The sequence below is a fragment of the Anser cygnoides genome, chromosome 4 (assembly GCF_040182565.1).
Source record: "Anser cygnoides isolate HZ-2024a breed goose chromosome 4, Taihu_goose_T2T_genome, whole genome shotgun sequence".
Taxonomy (NCBI): domain Eukaryota; kingdom Metazoa; phylum Chordata; class Aves; order Anseriformes; family Anatidae; genus Anser; species Anser cygnoides.
In genome coordinates this window covers 69683440-69707419 of record NC_089876.1, presented here as the reverse complement: position 1 = coordinate 69707419, position 23980 = coordinate 69683440, and the positions used below count along the sequence as shown (strand labels likewise).

Sequence of the window (23980 nt, the reverse complement as noted above, 5' to 3'; positions counted from 1 at the left end):
CTTCTAAAATATTTTTCCTTCAAACAGTTCAGTCAATTTGTTGCTTTAGTGGTTGGGAACAAGAAAGGCATGAATAATACCATGGGCCAAAGCACACTTTCAGAATTCCCACTGTACACTGTCTCCTGTGCTATTTACTTCATTTTTAATTCATTTTAGGTATTATGCAGCCAATCTGACATGAAGACCATAGTAAAAGTCCCAGGTGTCACAATGGCTTTTTACTACTAGAAATGAGACCATTAGTGTAAAATTCATGCTAATCTGCATAAAGGCAGATTTTCAAGGCAAGCTGTGAAATTGTTTTGCTTGCTTTGGGGTTTCTTGGTTTATTTTCCTAAGTGCCCTGGCACACCTGGGACAAGGTACAGGGCAGGCAAACTTGCGCTGCATTTGAGTACTGCAGATTTTGATTACTCAATGGCTTGAGGAAAACTCTTGCACGTTAACTGCAAACCTGAGGATGAACTGGACAAATTATACATTGTATATTGCTGACCTTGCTACATCAGTACACACCTCACAGAAACTCAGTATTTTACAGGAGATAATTTGAGAATGTCAGCAGTCAGTACATAAATACTTCAAGTGTTTGCTCCAAAAGCTGCCTGGAACAGTGGTTATCCCAAGCTTTTGTTCTTCTGCTTTCTGTTACAGCTGGAGCTCACATTTTTACATCAGAAGATAGCATTGAGGAGGAAAAAAAAAATAGTTCTCAACGTGTTAAACAAATAGAAGGCTAAACATTGGGAGTAATTAGGGCAGCAAAGCAGAGGTTCAGCTCTTACACGATGCAATGTTGCCTTGTGACAAAAAAAAAAAAAAAGATAAAAAGCTCAGCTAATAGATCTTATTACAGGAGTTCATAAAAAGAATTGCTAAAACATGCACACACGAAACACAGTAAGAGAGATGACAAGATGATCCAGAAACAAGTAATAAAGTGTATTTGTTCTTAGAAAGAAGGGAGAAGTTGTTAATCTTACTGAAATGGGATTCTTGTAGCACTGGCAAAGTTACTGTCAGGATAAATTACTTTCTTCGGCAAACAGCAAATAGAGAAGCAGGTCTGTCATAGTGCCAGGCTACCTCAAACAACAGCCCTTACAGAGAAGCATTTATATTGCCCATATTGATTTCTTAATTCATGGCTTTTCTCCTGTTCCCATTTTTGTGTCTTTGCTTCCTTTGTGCAACCATATGTCAGAGCATGACAAGAATTTGAGATTTTACATTAAAACAAAGATGGATACATTGAAGGGTTTTTCAGGTGTAACTTGCAAAGAATGACTTTCTAAATAACATATATGAATAAAGCTATTAATCACTGTTGGTACTGCATTTTCCCAAAAGCAGATATGAGTGACAAATACGTCTATGACTATGAAGCTTTTGATTATTCTGACACATTGAAACAGCTTTAGAATAATACATATTTTCAGTTGCTGGCATTTCAAAAAGGATCATTTATATCTTCATTCTATAGAAAATGGAACAAAACTAAATTGTTAACGTGGCACAGGCAAAACTAAATGAGATCTTAAAAAATTCATCACGAGAATTATATGTTCTTGAACATTAGAATAGATGAATAGATGTATAGTGATACATATATTTATATAATGGTTCTGATAAAAGAACAAATGAGAAAAATCCAGATAAGCTTTGACTTTAAAGACCTGGGATGATTCTGTCACCATATTACATGACTTCTCCATTCACCATTACATGAAGGTGACTTCTCCAATTCTGATGGAAAAATATTCTATGAGACTCTTAAGCCATCAAACTACCAAAATCTCAACTGTTTTCCAGTAGCATCCATAAGACCATGCTGTATTTTAGGTATCTGTACACATGAACATACCGTTTTAAATACTATGGAGAATACATAATTATGTTATGACAACATCATAGGACCAAACATAGTACAAGTTTGCTTAAGGATGCAATTTAAACAACTTGATTATTTCTATCTCTAAAAGCTTGTTAAGATATTAAAAAATGCTTCTCTAAGATCCTCTAAAGTATTCCTGTGGAGATATATGTAAAACAAATATGGGGGGAGGAAACTGAACAACATCAAAATAATAAGAATATTGTATACTAATCCCAACACTAGCATATAATTGTACACTAATTCTTACTAATTCTGTCCAGTTAAGTGATACATAGTGCAAGTCCCAAAGTGTATATGAGAAAAGTGAAGTGAATATGAGAAAAATAATCCATCCAAATAATACCACGTAAAATTTGAGAAAACTTGGGATATAAATATTAAATAATTATATTTAGATTTAATACATTGCCCAAATAAATTGCTCAAGATATACTTAAGCCAGCGCTGTCATAATATAACAGCATCTCAAAAAAAAAAGACATAACTAAGAAACATATGAATCACGTGAATAAGAAAATAATATATAAAAGTCCATATTAATTAGAAAAAACAATTGAGAAAAAAACAGTCCAGTGATAGACAAAATGGCATAGAGTAGGAAAGATCAGTATTTAAACAACCTGCTAAGAAACACAGATTTTAAAAACATTTTCTATTTGGAATAATATAATTTTAGCGTGGTAACAGTTTTTAGAAGCAAAATTCTGTATTAAAAAAAAAAAAGGATTTTTTTTTTTTTTTTTAACCCCTATTGGTGTAATTATCAAGAAACAGTGGGCTTATTTTAGGTATATCTGTAAGAACTGTATGTTCACGTACATATTACAATGGCACTTGTGTCTACAACTAATTTAATTTTTATAAAAATATATTAAAAAAATTAGAGCTATATACCACATTTATATCTCCCTCCCCCCAGTCACAATGAAAAAAGGCAGTCTGGCACCACAATTTGTATGCAAGTTATAATTGCAACTGTATACAATTATAAACTATGAATACAAATTCATGTCACTGTGTTATTCATAGGGAGTTATCCAAAGCACATTAACACCAATACGGAGCTCTCCACTACATCAATGAACTTTGAAAGAGATCTTAAATGAAGAAAAGAAGTAGCCAGAATACACTTATAATATTAGACTGTTTTTTCAAAGCTTGATACGATTAGCAATACTTTAATCCAGGGTTATCTTAAAGTTTACCTTGAATGTTCAGTTTCAATACTCCAATTCATAGAAACCATAAAATCATAGAATGGTTTGGTTTTGAAGGTATCTTAAAGATCATGTAATTCCAACCCCCTGCCATGGGCAGAGACACCTCCCATCAGACCAGGTTACTCCAAGCCCCATCCAACTTGGCCTTAACACTTCCAGGGACGAGGCATCCACAACTTCTCCGGACAACCTGTTCCAGTGCCTCACCACGCTCATAGTAAAGGATTTCTTCCTAAGATCTAATTAAAACTACCCACTTTTAGTTTAAAGCCATTACTCCTTGTCCTATCATTACACTCCCTGACAAAGAAGAGTCCCTCCGCAGCTTTGCTGTAGGCCCCCTTTAGGTACTGGAAGCCCTCCCTGTCTAACAGGGGCAACATGGCTAAGTGCCTGATCCTGCACTTTGGCCACAACAACCCCACGCACCGCTACAAGCTTGGGGCAGAGTGGCTAGAAAGCTGTGCAGAGGAAAAGAATCTGGGGGTGTTGGTTGATGCTCGCCTGAACATGAGCCAGCAGCGTGCTCAGGTGGTCAAGAAGGCCAGCAGCATCCTGGCTTGTGTCAGGAATAGTGCAGCCAGCAGGAGCAGGGAGGTGATCGTCCCCCTGTGCTCTGCTCTGGTGAGGCTGCACCTCGAGCACTGTGCTCAGCTTTGGGCCCCTCACTACAAGAAGGACATCGAGGCCCTGGAGCGTGCCCAGAGAAGGGCTACGAAGCTGGTGAAGGGCCCAGAACACAAGTGCTGTGAGGAGCGGCTGAGGGAAGCGGGGTTGTTTAGTCTGGAGAAGAGGAGGCTCAGGGGAGACCATATTGCTCTCTAAAACTGCCTGAAAGGAAGATGTCGGCTGGAGGGTCAGCCTCTAAGGGAAGACTTAAGGGAATGGCATAGAGCTGGGACAGGGGAGGGTCAGGCTGGGTGTTAGGGAAAGGTTCTGCACCCAGAGGGTGGTCGGGCACTGGAACAGACCCCCCCCCACCCCCCCGCCCAGGACAGTGGTCAATTCCCTGAGTCTGCCAGAGTTCAAGAAGTGTTTGGACAATGCTCTCAGATGGATGGTCTGATCTTTGGGTAGTCCTGTACGGTGCCAGGAGTTGGACTCGATGATCCTTGTGGGTCCTTTCCAACTTTGGATATTCTATGATTCTACTTCCTGATCAGGTGGCCTGAAGCAAACACCCACAACAGTACCAGCCATGGTAGCCTGTCCTTTAGTCCTTATCCATAAGCTCTCAACTCACTCTTCATCCACCCCTAAGCAGAGCTCCATGCATTCCAGTTGCTCGCTCACATAAAGAGCAACTCCACTACCTCACCTTCCTGACTGGCCTTTTCTAAAAAGCATGTACCCTTCCATGACAGCATTTCAGTCATGTGAGCTATCCCACCACGTCTCTGTGATAGTAATGAGATCATAGCCGTGTGATCACGCACACATCTCCAGTTCTTCCTGTTTGTTTCCCGTACTATGTAATAAAAAATTCTTCCTTCTGATGGAGCGAGTACTATCCCATAAGTACTACCACATAGTTAAAATCCAAGCAGGTAAACTGTTTATCTATAAATTCTAGGCACACTAAATCATCTCTTTCTACATACCCCATGCTAGTCTTATTTTGAAAGCTTTTGTTGTTCCATAGCACTCCTTATGAGAAATTAAGTATCAGATAGGCTACAAGTACAAGCTTAAGAATATTGTCTGATCCAATGCTGCATCATGAAGTATAGAAAATGGAAGGAAAGATTTCTAGGTCTCCTAATTGGGGAAAAAAAAGGGACTGGAGAAAAGAAAAAATGAACATTCTCACATCAAAAGGATGGACCCCAAAACTGCTCGCAATCTGTGCTATTGCCAGAAGTTTAATAGAAGGAAAGGTCTTCATAGACAACCAGGGCCAGCAAGGCTATACGCTGAAGATTCAGGCATTTATTTCATCACTGAGGTAAACTCATAAGATAGGTTACATCAAAAGCGAAGAACAAGTTTAGAAGACATTTTGCATGGGTGACAAGTAATGAAAACCTGGCCCTCTTTTTCCACAGCAACATTTTGTAGCTGTGACCCAAGAGCTGTTTTCCGCATATAAAGAAATAAAAATAAAAATCAACGATTTGAAAAATACAGACAGTAGAATTAGAGCCACATAGGAGAAATACAAATCATAGAATACATAGATCCTCGGTCACCCACTAATTCTAGTTATCTCAACCCTGCTTAAAAGGCATAAGAGAAGTGGTTGTCAACCTGTATCTTCGTTTAGCCCGTTTGTGACATGCTGTTTCTACTGAGCCGATGTGAGCTCTTTCTGAGCAAATCCTTGTTCCTAGATACGTTATCTTCACATATATTTGAAATACAAACTGCTGATAAACAAAAGAATCCTCTCTTTTAAGCTCATGTATGCTTTTACCTGACAGCTTCCCAAATAATTTTATTGAGCCCAGGAGTAAAACCACAGGAAATTTTTCAATTTAATAATAGCAATAATAATTCTAAGCATAAATTAACTTTACATTCCTTATCAGTGAGCATTCAGTCTCATGGATGATATTTTCTGTAAAGGAGAACTCACGGTGACTATGAAAACCTACGAAGAAAGAGAATCATAGAATCATTAAGGTTAGAAAAGACCTCCAAGATCATCTGGTCCAACCATTCCCCTACCACCTATGTCACCCACTAAACCATGTCCCTAAGCACCACGTCCAACCCTTCCTTAAACACCCCCAGGGATGGTTACTCCACCACCTTCTTGGGCAACCTATTCCAAAGCCTAACCACTCTTTCTGAGAAGAAATGTCTCCTCATTTCCAACCTGAACCTCCCCTGGTGCAACTTGAGGCCACTTCCTCTAGTCCTATCACTAGTTACCTGCGAGAAGAAGCCAACCCCCAGCTCCCCACACCTTCCTTTCAGGCAGCTGTAGAGTGCAATAAGGTCTCCCCTGAGCCTCCTCTTCTCAGACTAAACAACCCCAGTTCTCTCAGCTGCTCCTCACAGGACTTGTGCTCCAGGCCCTTCACCAGCTTCGTAGCCCTTCTCTGGACACGCTCCAGGGCCTCGATGTCCTTCTTGTAGTGAGGGGCCCAAAGCTGAACACAGTACTCAAGGTGCGGCCTCACCAGAGCAGAGTAAAAGGGGATTATCTCCTCCCTGGTTCTGCTGGCTACCCTATTCCTGATACAAGCCAGGATGCCATTGGCCTTCATGGCTTGTGTTCAGCAGAGCATCGACCAACACCCCAAAATCCTTTTCCTCTGCACAGCTTTTGTTGTGGCCAAAGTGGAGGCCCCAGCACTTAGCCATATTGAACCTCATCCCATTGGCCTCTGCCCATCGATCCAACCTGTCCAGGTCCCTCTGCAGGGCCTTCCTACCCTCTGGCAGATCGACACTTCCCCTCAGCTCGGTGTCATCTGTAAACTTACCGAGGATGCACTCAATTCATGAAATAAAGCAGAGCCAGACCACAAGGAATCATCACTATTGCTATGGCCTAAATAATGAATACATAAAAGTGCAGTAACTTTTTTTGTGTTTTTTGTTTCTTCCACTATGAAAACAATCAGCACTGTTCTGATAGGCTGGGCTAAAAAGTAACGGTATACACTGTGTACAGAAAACATTAAATACATCTGCAACACAAAGATATGTCAAGATCCATGCTGTGAACTGTGAGAATTTCTCTTCTGATTACACTAGGACTTGATTCATAAATGCTGGCAGATCAAAGTTAAAGGATAATTAAGAGATTAAATTTTAATTCTGGAAAAGCATCTTTATGCTTATATACAAGCACAAATATTTAAATAGGTAACTACATGCATTACATGTATACTCCATTACCTGAAAACTAGACCTTCATTTTCCCCTATCACATTTCTATTCTTGTACATCCATTTATGGCAACAGTTGCATACTGTCAATTTTACTGCCTTGTCTATATTATTAGTCATTTCTCTGTACCAGCATGTCTCTTAAACCTATTGTGAATAAGACAATCTTAGAATATCAGGAATTGTGAAAGTTCAGAAGTTGTCAAACTATTTCAACTAAGATAAATCTTTCTGATTTTAACCAACTGTACTTCAAGGTAATGGCACCATCTATAAGTCTCATAGTAAATGCTTCTTCATAAAAGTTGTTTAACAAATTAGTATTTCCATATCTTCAATCCTAGTAAATTTGTGTAGGAAATTAAATTATAGTGAACCCTGAGTGCAACTGGTTAATTCATTGGGAATGTTGTTAGATTTGGGAGTATTACTTGTTTTCTTACCAGAAACCCTTCCATCTACCACCTGTACTAAATGTGTCATTTAGCTCAAAATTACTCATGAGCTATTTTTAAGAACAGAGTATTATCAATTTATTCTACACACATTCTGAATTTCTTCTGTTGCTTGCTCATTATTTAACATTGCACTTTTCAGTATTTGCAGATGTATCAGAAAACATAACTGGTGTTATCAACTCCATTGCCATGGAGGGTCAGGTGGGATTTAGCTGACTGACCTGCAACAACTTGAACAAAACCAAGTACTGAATGGGAAAATGGATTCTTTCTTGTAGCTTTATAATTTTATGGCTTTCAGCCACAATTTCATCACAGACAATTGCACAGAACTGCTAATGTTGGGACATTACATATTAATGGTGTTGCTATTTTTCATGCTTCTCTGCAAGGTACTGCTAATATTTGCCTGTTGAGGAGGCTGTGGCAAAACACTATGTAGATCCATGCCAAACTGGAGTCCACTGAAGTGCCATATGAAAATGTTTCATTCAGGGAATCACTGGAGAAGTTTAATGTCAAAACCCAAGAAAGAAGCTAATCGCTTGCTGAATACATGGAGTAGATATGTACACACCAACATGATCTGTACATGTGGGAAGACAAGGTATTTCATGGTAAATTACTTTCTCGCTTTAATAAATCTCTGGAACATAGACAAAAGTAGTCTACAAAGATTAATCCACTAGGTCATCAGTGGAAGAAACAGAATATAAAGGAGGAAGAGGAATTTTCAGTATTAAAGATCAAGTGTATTTTATTTGAAACTGGTCTGAAACGTGGCTCAAAAGCACTCTGAATGTGGCCTGCAAAAGGACTTTCGTAGTGAGTGTGAGCAATGGCATGAACTGGTAACTGAGCTGGATTATTTCAGAATAGCTTTTCATTGAGCTGAGACTAGCGTGACTCTGCAGAATCCCAGAGCTGTTTGCCAGTCCCAGCCCATAACCTCACACTCAGAGTGTCAGCAAACGAACACAATCTGCTGTACTTTACAGCACTTGCTGTAAAGTACAAAGGTACAGGCATATAGAACAGTCTTAACCCTTCATCTTTAAATCAGTTCCCCAAATTGCTCAACTTCAACCACATGAGGCCTTCTAAATGAGTAAGCACGCCTTGACTTGTGAGGTAAATGTTTATTCTAAGTACCATCAAACAATAGTTAATAATTTTGAGAAATTGTCAACTTTGCACACAATGAAACCTGTATTGTTTGCACTTAAATAGTCTAATGGTCCTCTAGCACATTTTTTTTATTATTTGAACTAAGGCTTATTTGGCTAAGAAACATACGCAATATGATTGGGACTGGAATTACAGTACTATTTCAAAGTACTATATGTGTTGGATACAGCACACGTCAATGTTGGATATAGTATTTTCTCTACATAACTTGCCTTAAAATTATAAGAGCAAAAAAAAAGTATCTGTTTTCTTGTACATTAAGAATGTTTAGCAAAGTAACCAATACCGGCTATGTATTTGTACTAAGGTATTCTGCTCTCTCTTTGCAAGCAGCTGGGCAAGGGTGTCAAAGGATATTTCCAAGTTAAAAAGCAATTTAATTTTATGAAGTTAAATCCTACTACTAAATCTGGTACATTTTTGTTATTAGTTATTTAAATCTATGGGTATATGTAATGTCAACATACCATGAAATGAAGGAATTACCAATTTCCAGCATGAATTACTTGATAAAGGGGACTGCACTGAATGCAGATGTTGAACAAACTAGTAATGCTACACTGGTTAATTACAAACTTATCTAAAGGAAGAAAATCTGAAGTATTTTAAAGCGTATTAGGCTTGCAATTGCTTCCTAAGTGGCTAACAAACAATATTAGCAAACAATGCATTTCACAGTGGATTGCAGGAAATATTTCAGTGTCTTTAAAAAACATAGTGCAAGGCCTATCCGATATTGCTCAGTAATTGGGTTGCAAAATATGGCAAACCACACTTAGCTATCTTTTAGTGTTTTCCATTCGTAGATTGCAAGAGCAGCACAGAACAGAACTCTATAATTATGCTTATTTTACCAACAAGGTGAAAGATGCATGGGGAGAAGTAATGTAGCCAGTGATATCTGACAAGCTAATTGTAGACTGAGTGGTCTGACTCTGTCCCCTGTCTCAGGCAACTGTCATGGCCTGTCTCACAATGATTCTGACATAATTTTCCAGAGTTCTCATTTTTTTCAAACACAATCTAAAAACACTGTATTGGATGCATTAAGTTTTAATGACAGTCACAGACAGCTGCAATTTCCCTTAGTAAAATAAATGATTAATTATTAAACACAATATGCAATATATGTCCAGAGTGACTTATTCCTGTTGTTAATTGTAGCAATTATCTTCGATTTCTAAAGCCCCACTACCTGCATGGTGTTTTACAGTGCTGTGAAAAAAGCATGGGTACTGCACTGAACAATTTATTCTCCAAATTACACAAACAGACTGACAACATCTTAATTTTCTAGATTAGCACCAATCACTTTTGATAGCCTCATAAAAATATATAGAAGTAGAATTATATAGTGATAATCTATATAATTCATAAAGAATTTAAGGACGTGTGGAAAAAAAGCTTAAATGTAGACAAGATTTTCTTTATGTTAGGACATTAAGTTTCAGCCCAAATTGATCAACAAGCTCAACATCTAAACTTTGAACAGCAACCCATTACCACTGACTAAATGGATTCCTTCCCAAAATAGCTGTATTTTTTCCACTATGTTTATTTCAGCATACGGACCCTCTCTTGCCAGGCACAAGCCCAAAATAGCTTTCTTCATATGTCTCTGCCTGAAATGTTCTACAAATGACTTCGACAAAGGCGAAGCCCTTAAATGTTCTCTCAAGTAGCCAGCATCTGACAATCTCTCTGCTAGCTATATCTCAAACCATTAAAAAGTTAACAGACAGATATAACTTCAGTCTTACCTGGAAGAGTACAGGAAAACCCATATATTGTTTGGGAAAGAGGCATCATATATTCATTATTGTTGACAGCAATAACTGAGGAAGAACCTATGCTCTTATTTTTACAGACTCATTGGTTATATGCAATCAATCAATTAATGGCCAGAAATGTAATAAAACATAGGAAGTATAGTACAGCATATGGAAAAGACAATGACGCATATTCTGTGTCGGAGGCGAGTTCAGAGCAGAGAAGCTCATTTGAGGTCAGAAAGTAAAGAAATCATTCCCTAGGAGAGGACAAATCTACCAATTTCATGTATATGATACCCCATCTTTCTTGTCTGATTTTTTGTTTTCTGAATTAGAGAAGCTATTACTTAATGAAGTCCTAAACCACATAGATCTAAAGGAAAAAAAATACAGTTCAATAAACATAAGCAAGGTGAAGAGAATAAGGAGACCAAGATCTTCCTGTAATTCACAAGTGGGCTACACGACAGCCTATATCGTCTTATATACTGAAGAGTTTTTTTTAATCAAGCTGCCTGTCACGCTAATCTCTGGTAGTGCTTTTTCAAAAACCTTCCCTAACTTTGCCGGTCATAGGTCTTGGCTGGCCCATTTATTGCAAAATTCTGTCAGAAATAGAACATACATGGGACAAAGCTGCAGAACAGATTCAAAACTATTTTCTGAACTGATTTCTGGTGGATCACTGAGTTTCCCACGTGCTAGGGTCCTCCAGACTGCCTTCAGCTTTGTTCACTGAGGTTCTCAAAACATTAGGGGACAATCTGTCATATGAGACTTGTATGGTCAAAGCTATTTATAACCAAAACTAGACAATTTCAAGGCTTTTTCAGTAAAAGTGAAATGGTAATTAATTCTTTTAACTGAACAATCATTCATTAGTCTTTTACTAAATACATTACCTAATAACATTCTCAATTTTGCAAGTTACTGTCATGTCTTCAATTTCCCTTTTCATGATAAGGCTAAAAACAAGCTAAATTCACAGCTTAATAAATCTGCAGCACAGTACAACATACACTGTATTCAGTTTTTCCATATAGATTCCTCAATTACAAGCAACTGCAACAACAACAAAAAAAATTACATATCACTCTACCTAGTATTATATTTTGGCAGATCATAATTAAGTTGTTCCTTAGAAGTAGTGTGTAGTGCTTTAAAACAAGGATTATTTTGAATAGCAGGGCTAGTATTTTAACTCAATTAACGTGTTATTGTTCTATAAAGAGGTATACACTACTCCAATTTGTTCTTCTATGGATAACATCAGCTATAAAACAGAGAAAGTGCAGCTTTTTTTTTTCCCAATCACTTGTATAATTTTCCCCATGTAGATCGTATGCTCTCTATATTCTTAAAAGTGGATGAAAACATGTGACATCCTATTAATTTTAAAAATCATTATAGTTATTTTATACTGTTATACGCATAAAGTATTTCATTTCTATACCACATAAATCTGCCAGAGACTATGTTTGACATAGTCAAAAAATACAAGAGAGTTCAAGAGTAAGGAACACATTTTTCTTTTGTGTGTTTTAATTCCATACAGCTGTGTTTGATTTACACATAATATTGGCCGGGGCAGAAGTGGAATTCCTTATAAAAAGAAATTACATCTAGTTACAATAGAAATAGGATACTTTCTCCATGGAAACTGCCTGCCAAATATGCTCAGATCAATTATTTATCAGATTCTTCAAAAAATATTTCAATTTTATGGAATTATATTTTCCTAGAATTTTTCACTCAAAATTTAAAAGTGACATAAATGTATAAATGTCCATACTTCCGAAGATAATCATTTCACTCAATTACCAAATTTTTAATACTTCTCAAGGTCATCTTCTCTTTGTTCACACCATTCAAACTAGGCTACTTAGAGTCATTTAGGTTAGAAAAGGCCTCCAAGATCATCGAGCCCAAACGTTAACAAAGTGCTGCCAAGTCTACTACTAAACTGCATCCCTAAACACCACATCTACACATCTTTTGAATACCTCCAGGGATGATGACTCAACTACTTCCCTGGACAGTCTGTTCCAATGCCTCACAACCCTTTCAGTCATTTTTTTCCCCCCTAATATCCAACCTAAACATACCCTGGTGCAAATCGGGGCCATTTCCTCTTGTCCTGTTGTTTGTTGCTGAGAGAAGAGACCAATCCCCACCTTGCTACAACCTCCTTTGATGCAGTTGTAGAGCAAGATAAGGTCTCCCCTGAGCCTCCTTTTCTGTACGCTAAACAACCTCAGCTCCCTCAACCTCTCCTCATAAGAGGAGCTCTCTAGACACTTCACCAGCTTTGTTGCCCTTCTTTGGCCATGCTCCAGCACCTCGATGTCTGTGCTGTAGCAAGTACAACACAGTATTCAAGGTGCAGCCTCACCAGAGCCAAGTACAGGGGAACAATCACTTCCCTGGTTCTGCTGGCCACACTATTTCTGATACAAACCAGGATGCTCTTGGCCTTCTTCGCCACCTGAGCACACTGATGGTTCATATTCAGCCAGCTATCAACCAATACCCCCAGGTCTCTTTCCGCCAGACAGCTTTCCAGCCACTCTTCTCACAGTCTGTAGCGCCGCATGACATTGTTGTGCCCCAAGTGTAGGAGCCAGCAATTCACCTTGTTGAACCTCATACAGTTGACCTCAGCCCATCGATCCAGCCTATCCAGATCCCTCACCAGAACCCTCCTACCCTCCAGCAGATCAACCTTCTTGCCCAACTTGGTGTCATCTGCAAACTTACTGAGGGTGCACTTACTCCCCTCATCCAGATCATTGATAAAGATATTAAAGAGAACTGGCCCCAGTACTGAGCCCTGGGAAGCACCTCTTGTAACTGGCCTCCAAGCGGATTTAACTCCTTTCACCACAACTCTTTGGGCCTGACTGCCCAGCCAGTTCTTCACCCAGCGAAGCATAAGCCTGTCCAAGCCACGAGCATTCAGTTTCTCCAGAAGAACGCTGTGAGAAACACAGCAAGAGTAAGAGTAGGGCACACCCTGCAACCTGATGCCTGTGTAGCAGCACATTCCCCCTGGAGCTCTGTCTGAGCTGCTCCATCAATTGTGGTGGGTGCAGAGCTGCGAGGCCACGGCCTTCTGCTGGATGGATACCATTGCTCCCTGGTTGAGCTGGCCAAGCTTGTGCCCTCCCACATGAATTGCCCTGAAAACTGCCACTCTACTCCCTGATTCAGTATTACGTTACTTATGTTCTTTTGAATAATATACCATTTTTGGTTTAATTCCTAGTATTTCAATGTGTTTAAAAGACTGTTTGAGAATATTTTCTTGTTACTGCTCTTTCAAACCCCTGCATTTATACCATGGATGAAGCCCACTGTGGACAGGTTTGCTAACTCCTTCATATAGATATGAAGTCTGAGTAGTTAAGGAACAAACTTGAAAAATTATTTTTTCTTTTAAGAATTAGTATGTGGTTTTATTAGCAGAACTGGAATACTGCTGTAAAAATCAAGAATCATTTCTCATTTAGAGCTACTAGAATTACATACCCGCACCATTTTACAGCATTTTCCAAATATTTTCTATCATTGCTATTATGCATGGCACTCACTTAAAAATCTACTCAAGGCAGCAAAATGAGTTTTAAATAATCATCAGATTGGTCATTTATTTCTAACCAAATAAGACTTTGGTTCAGCTTTGGAATAATGTCTCCTACTAGGGGGATATTCTACCTCAAAAGTGCTGAAAAAACAGGGAGCTAAATTGCAGCACATATTTACTATATATGCAGAGCACATAATACCCAACTGTTAGAATTTAAAAAAAAAAAAAGGTTGTTTTGATTTCATAAGGAAGGCAACACAAAAAGGAAAGGGACAGAATTATACTGTTACAGTCAGATGGGGAGACGGAAATTATATGGTACTAAGGAAGAAGTGAGAGTAATGTAATGAATAATAAGAAAAAATAAAATCAATATGAGTTACTTAAGAAGGTGTTAGTAACTGGGTCATATTAAATACCTTGCGTTCCTTTTGTGGAAATCAACTGGTGAATGCATTTAAACACAAAGTACTATAACATACAATATATCACCATACAGAAAATCATAGTAGAGTCATACAAAAGTGTAATGGAACTTCTAAGTTAAAAAAAGAAATGTTTATCCTTACCTTTATGGTAAAAAAAGAATGGTTTTGAGCAAAACATAGAAGTAGTCAAACTAGAAGCAACAGAGCATGCTTCCAATGCTTAAGTGCAACTGATGTGTCATGTAATATTATAATCTTTAGTATTTATTTGCATTTCTAATGCAATTACAAATCCTGCTCAGTGTACAAGAACTTCTAATCCACTCTCCTGACATCACATAAGCAGGAAGTGATGGAGAATTAATTATTTCAGTTCTGTGTTCAGCAAAACAGGAGGCCATTAGGAAGCATAATAGCGTAAAGCTCCATGTGAAGCAAACTGGAAGGTAAAAAACATGCTATTTTGGAGGACTAATGGACAACTATCATGGCTAAACCCTTAATAAACTTTCTCAGATAGGACTACAGTTGGTTGACCTTATATACAGATGATCAAGAAATGAGCAGAAAAAAAAAAAAACTTGCTAAGGCCTTATTTAAATATCTCAGTTAATTAAATGGCATTTTACCATAGGATGAAGTTACAACAAGGGAAATTCTGATTATATCTTAGGGAAAAAAAAACCTGCAACAATATAATTAAATATTGGCCTGGATGCCCCAAGAGAAGTTCCATTAAAGCCCTCCCAGTAAGATACTGAAAAATTAAGTGGACAAGGAAGGCCCTGAACAACCTGTTCTAAATTGGCCTTGCTTTGAGCAGAGGGGCTAAACCTCCAGAGAGTCCTCTGAACCTAAATTATTCTACAATTCTATGAACTATATAGATAAAAGCAAAAACAACAACAACAACAAAAATAATTCTTGTAGATCTCAAAGAACAAGCATGCTCTAGTGTACTGACACCAAGATGAAAGCTTTTCATAAATTTATCTGAGTCATAGTTCCATAGCTGGAAACTGTCAAAAAAAATTCAAAGCAACACAAGCAGTCTATAGGAGAGGCAGAACAATATAGCAGGACAGGAAAAGCACTCTTAAAATTGTTATAATGGACTAAGAAATCTGACTTCATCCATCATTTACAAACCCAAGAGTGAAACCTTTAATTTTAATACTCCTAGTTAGGTCTCTTTTTCCTTTTGCATCTCTCCTCTGAATAAATTGCATATGACTTCATACTATTTGACAAATGTAAAAAAAAAAAAAAAAAGAAAGGCCACAAAATAGAAGGGGAAGACAATACAATTTATTTTGACCTAAAGCAGTCCATCTCCCCCACCCCCTTTTTAGTGAAAGCTCAAAAACAGCTTTTTTCTCTGCACACCAAGATGGCAGTATCAGTTAAACTCTGCTACGGTATAAACTTTCTGACCTTAGCCATGTTGGGGCAGGACTACCTTTCTGCATCAATTCCGTAAATTCAAGACATATTTAAAGACATCAAGTTCATAAACTTTTCTGACCCTCTTCTGCTACCTGACTCATTAATGCTGAAAGCTATTGATTTATCAAATAAGTGGGTGATTACCTCCTGAAGAACCCTCTTCATTTTCAGTAGCAATGTCTTTACAGCTGTGCAATCTTGAAGCATCAGTCTGAAGGGCAAAGATTCAATGCCTCCACCTTCTTCCAGACCAGTAAAAGGCCATTCCACAGATGGGCTGCCAGCCAGCTGGCTAACGCGTGGGTACCTGGCTTCTCCTTGGTCTACCTCCTTCGACAGCTTCAGAGATAGGTTCCTTACAAGAGAAAACAGAAAGATCAACACCGAAATGTGAATGGTGAAAAAGAAAAACCTACAGTTTTCAGCTTTTCCTTTCTTTGAGAATAAGGACATATTACACCCTCACTTTTTGAGTCTGCTAGCATGAATGGCTTTTATAATATACATATGGCCATATGGCGTTAGCAATAAAATATGCATTTAGAAATTTACCATTTTCTACAGGAATTGAAATCATGCTCTATTCTATGCCCTTCAGAAGAAAGGCATTTTCTTGAAACAAAATATCCTATGGGCAAGACCATGGCTCTATTATATTTCAGTTCTCCTTTACAAAAAAGTAATCACATAATCTGTATGCACTTTGAAAAGCATAAATCACATTCTTTTATACCAAACCAAGGGAAAAAAAAAAAAAAAACCGCCAAAGAAAATACTCTTTTCTAGGCTGCCCAGTGGTATAAGATGAACATGTTATTATGTAAACTGGAATTTGAAACATAATTATTCTGTACACACTCTGAAGTTTAGTTACCATTGAAGCTAATTAAACTGAACATGAAATAAAACAACGTTAATTGTGGTTGAGAATCCATTGAAGGCAACAAAAAGACTCTGAAAGATTTAGAGGTAAAGGAATAACAGTATTTTGCTTTTTGCACCTGAAATCCTGTTCTGCATACATACAATCATCCTTTAATATCTGTGAGAATTTGCCACGCTGGAGCAAGCCTAGCAGAGACCAACAAGATGCTGAGGGAACTGGAGCATACAACATATGAGTAGAGGCTGTTCAGCCTTCCAAAGGGGGTCACAGATTCAATCAGCCCAAATCAGTCACAATTAGCTAGAAATTTAACAGTACAGTAGCAAAATAATGTTAAAAGAGATTATTTGGCATTTTGACGGAATAGAATGTTCCATCCGCTAAGGGAAAAGCACTAAAGGTTTTTTTTTTTTTTTTTTTTTTCTGGCATGAAATCAACCACAGCTATAACATTGCACCAATTTTACTTTCAACCAGTAGGAAAAGGACAAATTTGAAAGAAAAATAAATCTGAGAATATTGCTGCATTGTACAATAATGTTATATTAATTGCTACTAAATTACAAAAGGGTTATAATAGCAATGCATGACACCTATATTCATACTAAATTAATTCACTATAATTAAAAATTTTAGCATATGTGGTAAAGAAAAAGACAGCTATTATTAATTTAACATATAGTTCCAATTTTCTGTTCCACTTGAATTTGCATGTAACACAGAACTGATTCTGAATTTTAAGTACTTGCATATTTTTGAAGGACTAAGATATTTTTCCAAGTGTGACTTTCTTTAAAGTTTACTGTGCGTTTCATTATAACCATGTGCAAAAAGAGATTAACACAATTTCTCAGAACAAACAATTCTCAACGCCATACAACAAATGTGAAATGATGCTACTAGAGCTATCTTTTAATGGATAGTTTATTTTTGTATTTTGCAAGGTATGTAATGTGCAGTAGGGACAATGTGTTAGATGCGAAAATACACCCGAGATCATGGATATGGACAGGTGGTCCTGATGGCCAACGGAAATAAAGTTTTAAAATTTAGGCTTCTCAAGACTAATAAAAGAATTAAATTACACTATTTTAATTTTAAAAATACGTTGAAATAACTTTGAGTGGAATATTTTGCCTTTTAAAGTAACAGTCTGAAGCAGATGGTAAAGACGCATTTGACTGGAGGATATTAAGCCATTACTGATTCATAGCTTTTATTAAAGACGACACAGGTATAAATTATGCAAACAAAAATCAACTCTTAACCAAAGTTTCAGAACATAGGGCACCTTTAAAGGTTCATAAAAAAAGAAGCCACATTCAATCTATTGGAAGCTACACTGGAGTAAGATTTATGTAGCCAGAAAATCTCATTATTTAATTTGAGCAAGACAAAATAAGAAGGCCCTCTTTTTTTTTTTTTTTTCCTCCTCCTTTTTTTTTTCTGGCCCAGTGCTTGCTGTCTGGGAGATTAAATATTGCTTATAATATTCTGCATCTTCACTTTGTGAATCCCACCAAAACTTTGGCATCATGCTCCTGAAGGGGTATCTTATGTGGATAACATTCTGACACTGAGAAAGGATCAGCTGAGAGGTAAAGCCTCCCAGAAGGAGTCTTCTACAGCTACATAATGTCATCAGGGAAGGGAAAAGAATCTGGCATCAATGGCAATACCCAGCTCCCTCTGTGACTAGATAAACCAACAGTACTCTTAGAGAACTACCATCCTCCGCTATGTGGAAAAGATGCAGTATAAATCTTAATTTCAGCTTCACTGAGTTGTATGTTGACATCAAAGCGCTCAACGCACAAAATCACTGTCTTTTCAAATACAGAACATTGTACTAAAGTATGAAAAGCACCATAGTAACACATTACACTCACAACCATAAGAGTTTAAAATCTAACTCAGTTGCTACTGGCAAATTGCTACTCAGAGTCAACATACAGTAAGTGCTTGCATTGCATGGTAACTCTGAACTCTAACTACCTGAATAGAATATAACTGATATTTGACAGAAAAACTCTTCACAGTCTGATATAATTCCTATACTTGCTGCAAGAAAAAGCTAATTTTGAATTAATTCTATAACTGATATTTCATCAAGTCCATTATTAACAATGTCCATGTGGTCTATTACAGTATTATTATGGTAATCCACTACAATTCATCTCAAAGCAGCAGCAGAGATTTACCAGTAAAAAGAAGGTCTTACTAAAATTAGAAGTTTCCCCTTACCAGTAAAACACCTATGCCTCTGAAGTTGAAAAAGTGACCAGATCCTTGACCAGCAGCGGAGCAACTATTTACAGATTGTCAATCCCCTCAGCCTTCCAAAAAAGTGTTTATTGTATTAAAAACATCTCAGGTAAATGTTACCTGTTACAAACTTCTAGACTGTGGATGAAAATCCTTAGAAGCTCTTTTTTCATGATTGAAGACAATGCATTTCATTTAAATGACAGTATTACTTCTATAATATTTTTTAAATAAAACATTTCACAACAGTTAATTTTGTCACTATTGAATACAATGCCCTTATCTGAGCTCTAAGTTTGCCTGTCATACACATTTAGGTTATGCCTTTACTAGTTAATGAAACTGTACCAGAAAACTTTCCTGAGCACTGAAAGTCAACAGTCCTGTCACTGTTAAAACACTTCTGAAATGGCTTGACCCAACCCAAACATCACTCTTTCGAATGACTCCCTGCCATGGTTTGGTTGCCAATAAAGTTACTTTGGAAGGAGGCACTCCATTCTGGAGGATGTTAGTAGTGCAGATGTGCACTGAAGAACATACAGATATTACCTTAAATCCCTGAGCATGGCTGTGGAGCTCATTACCTTGAGGCTTGAAACCCAGAAGGACTCCTAGGCAAGAGAAGAGGCAGCCTTCTTAGAGAAGTCTGATATAAACTGTGGAGGGAGCAGCAAATCTCAACTGAGAAGAGTGGTAGGAAGCTGCTCTTAATTTCCTTCCAGGTGTTATAGACTTCACTTCCCCTAACAAGTGCTAACAAATGATCCTCATGCTCTGATAACGATCAGATGAAGCCTGACAGATGGCATACTAAAAACTCTGCCCAGTCCTTCAGATCAATGTCATAGGATAATAGGGTAATTCAAATTGCACAAGCAGGGTAAACCTGAAGCCTATGGAATACTATACAGCTGCATGTTATATCTAAGGGAACGACAACTGGTAACTGAGAAAAGTAAGCTTAGTGTCAGTAGAATAAATGTCATTATAAGGTCTGAAAAGTCAGAAAAAAATGTTACAACTTTGTAAATATAAAAAAGGGTGAAAATCTGTGAAACTAGGTGGCATTTGGGGCCTATTGGCTTGTTTCTATTTTATCTGGACACACCCACTCAATACCATGAATATATTTTTTTCATTTTGAATACATAAAAAAAAATCAGGAGCTACAATATCCATATTTAGTAAAATGGCAATGTCACTAAAACAAAGCAGTTCTATTTGAAAAGCAATCTTTATTGAAATAGCGAGAGAGAACTAATATAATTAATCAGCGATCCTTAGTATTTAAATAGCCTCCATAAACCCAGTGTAACTGCACGTTAACTGAGGAAGAGGTACAATTGTGCAGCCCCTTTCAAAACTTCTTTCCCTTATGAAGGTAAAACAAGAAGAAATTTCTTATTCCAAAGCATCTCTAAAGGTTTTTTACTGTAAAAGGAAAAGACACACAGATTTGCAACTTGAGCTAGTTTGAGTTATTTTTCCCTTCTTACTGGTCCACAAATCAATGATTTGAAGAGCTTATGGTAATTTGAACTTCACTTACATAAAGGTCCCCAGATTATGTGGAATTTAATCTTCTTAGTTTTCATCAGGAGTGCTCAAGATGTTGCTACTGCAGAATTAGCCTAAACTAGTACAATTGGTCCCACAGAGTCTGCACTTCTTGATACCAGCTTAACAGAAGAGAGAACATGTAGCTCTGTGGGTGTCAGGAAGGCTCTACAAGCCAAGCAAAAAACCTCAGCCTCTACTGGAAGAACTGAACATACCTTCTCTCCTCCCTGAGAGCATATCTTCAAAAGTAGCTACTTAGAGAAAGCCCTAAATAATTTATTTTTCAGTTTCGAGTGTGCAACAGCAAATATTCATGTATATATATATATGATGTACTTATATAAGGTGTATAGTTATAAAATTTATACTTCATTCATCACACTTCGTTCAATCTTCATGAATATTTCAGAAAAACACAAACAAAAACACCCACCTCACTTATTTGTTCATAATTTGGCCCACCAGGAAACATTTATTCTTTTATACTACAAAGATGCTATCAGTTTGATACACAGATTACATCAGAAATTATCCTTTTTTTTTTTTTCTTCATACAGATAAGAATAGTCTTCCAACCACACTTTTTCTCCTATCCATTCTTTTTTTCTCACCAATGACAAGTAAGGTATCCTCTTTTAGAAAAATCACTAATGAGAAAGGTCCCTTGAATCACATAAGACAAATAAGAACAATTATATTTGACTTTTAGAGAAAAATCTGCCTACCTCAATCACTTCCAAAACTGAGTTCAAGGCACTCTCTGGCACTCTTACAATGATGTACATTGCTTTCAAGTCCTACAGTCACCACAGCCTGAATCTTAATCTCTGAGTAATCTCTTACTAATCTCACTTAGTAAGAGATGTGCTCTATCCCAAACACTTAACAACTGAAATGTATAGATTCATTTTTAGAAAAAGGAAAGGCCCTCCCCCATATTTAGCAGAACCAAGGCATGGATTTTTAAAGGCATGTGTCTAAATATTCCAATAGGCATATCAAATAATTTACTGTTAGGGGCCAAAATATTCTCAAACTCGGGTCAAGGAGTTTGACAACAACCAGAACAGAAATATTTGGCTAATTACATATATTAGCATTCTTTGGCATCAAGTCTTTATACCTCCCTCTGTCTAGCCTCCTCACCCAATTTCTCAATGTTATATCTGTTCTTCAAAAAGTTCTGTTGCTTCAAAACTTATAGGGATGACATCTGAGAAAATTAAACTGCACTATGTCATAAGGTACACGTTGTTTGTCATTTTACATCTTTTAGAATGATGTATCATTTACTGGTACTCTGATACGATGATTTTTCAAGGTCAGCCTTTTGGAAACATGATGTTCAGCAACTGTCATTATCAGACTATGCACCCACACATATGTGCACACAAACTGTAATGGCTAGTGCTGCTGTAAGTTAACAGACTGTCAGACTTTTCTATTACAACCCCTTTCCTTTCAAAGGTTTATATCAGCCATAAAGATTTCCTTTGGGCTAGAACTCAGCAATCATGCAATACAGAATAAAATTAAAAAAAAAAAAAAGAAGAAGAAGAGCGGGGGGGGACTTCCATTTTCAGCTGCTGCTAAAAGTACAGCTCATAAGGGCACATCAAGCATTTGTTTTCTTTCTCTACAGGAGTCAAGAGCTCTTTTTATATTCCCTGATCTCTAGCACACAAAAACATAACACTTGAGATTTTGGTCCTCTTCTTCCTTCTGGAATCTATTATGAAAATTTAAATATGATACAAATAAGATAATGTAATACAATACAGTAATCAGATAATGTCCAAACAAATGGCTACTTGGAAAAGACCAGTGGGACTTACTTAATTTCAAGTGGTAGGAGTGCAGTAGTAAATAGAGCATTACAACAAATAAATAAAATAAAATAAATGAGTGTATCTCTGCACTGACAGTTCTGCAGAGTTTGCGTCTTTTTATTTTTATTTTTAACAGTTCAGCAGGTGATCATTATTTGAGCTATTTTACCACTGGTCTACATAACAAAAAGTGCAGCTTACTTACAAAAGCAAGCAGTAACTTGTATTACATCTTTCACTGGCATATAAGCAAAACAAGGTTTACCTTTTACCTGACTAAGGATAAATCTATCTGCAGTCTTTGCAGAGTTTGTAAACATTACATACTTCTGACTAGACACTCGCAGCATAGCTAAAGCTAAAGGCACTTGGTGTCTTCTCCAAATCTCACTCCAAATGTGCTCCACATAGTTGACCTACTCAGTTGACCTGGGACTAGAATGACACAATATATGAAAGAAGTTTACAGGTGTGCCAGGCAAATTTCTACAATATTGGAGAGAAGGAGAAAAGTACATCTGTTCTGCCATTGCCACCCTTTGATGAAAATGTTTCTCCTCATCTTTGCTCTCTGCTCTAAATGCTTTGGATCTGCTTTGAGAAACCATGCAAACCTCCTGAGGAGGCCAAAAATACATATTAAAAAAAAAAAAAATTACGGTTAATTACAATGGATGTTGGATATGATGACTGCTTTCCAAGAAGAACAAGAAATCACTATTCATTCAGTTACCACAGTAGTTTCTCTTAATCCAAAATAATAATAATAATAATAATAAATAAAAGTTGATTACTTCCTGCTTCCTACTACAGATAGGTAGTTTTGCTACCAAGGTATGTCAAAATTCTTATTAAAGTGGTGCATATTTCAAACAGGAAAAAAATATATATTTTTGTGCTCTGTAGAAAGATATGGTATCATTAGTAGAGATTTCAGTGTGGAGACAAGTACGGTAACAGGTTATATCTACTAAAAGACAAAAGTGCAGCAGGTTTTACAACAAATGTTTGTTTAGTGCCAGACTGAATTCACATACATGAGTCAGACGGGTAACACAGATGCATATACTTTAGAAAGAAGCCATTTTCTTCAAGTCCTGTTTAACTTGGTTTTCAAGTGTTTGGGAAGCACCTAAGCACATTACTATTGTGTAAACCAAGATGCTATTTTTTGATGAAGCTATTAAGCATTAAGAGCACTTTTGTGAAGTAAGCAGGCAATTCATTATACCTTGAGTTGGTTGAAAGGTTCACCTGAGATGTATAACAGTCAGTTTTAAGGGTGTAATTAATATTTACTAAAATAACCCAAGTATTTCAGTATACTTTTAGCATTCTGCTTGCTTTCCTCACATCCCAGCCCCTTCAGAGGTGCCTTCACAGTGAGCAGGTGATTCAGGCAACTCTTCCTAGACTGGGTCCAGTTACTGAATTGCCCTGGCTTCAGACTATGCCAGGACTTGAGAACAGATAGAGGTCATAGTCATGCTATAGATTATCATGCTATAGTCACACGTTCCTCTACTAGAAAAATGCATATGCCTGGAGGACTGAATCACAGCTGAGTGCTGGGGACTAGGAGGACCAAGAGGGGACCTTA

At 37.3% G+C, this 23980-nt stretch overlaps 1 protein-coding gene across 6 annotated transcripts in view; it reads right to left on the bottom strand.

Moving 5' to 3' along the window:
• Window positions 1-23980, bottom strand: part of CCSER1 (coiled-coil serine rich protein 1) — a 685984-nt gene that overhangs the window by 387434 nt on the left and 274570 nt on the right. For all 6 annotated transcript variants that reach the window (XM_066996360.1, XM_066996359.1, XM_066996362.1 and 3 more), the window contains one exon: window positions 15982-16192. In XM_066996360.1, coding sequence (XP_066852461.1) covers window positions 15982-16192 — 211 coding nt within the window. The remainder of the gene's footprint in view (window positions 1-15981; window positions 16193-23980) is intronic.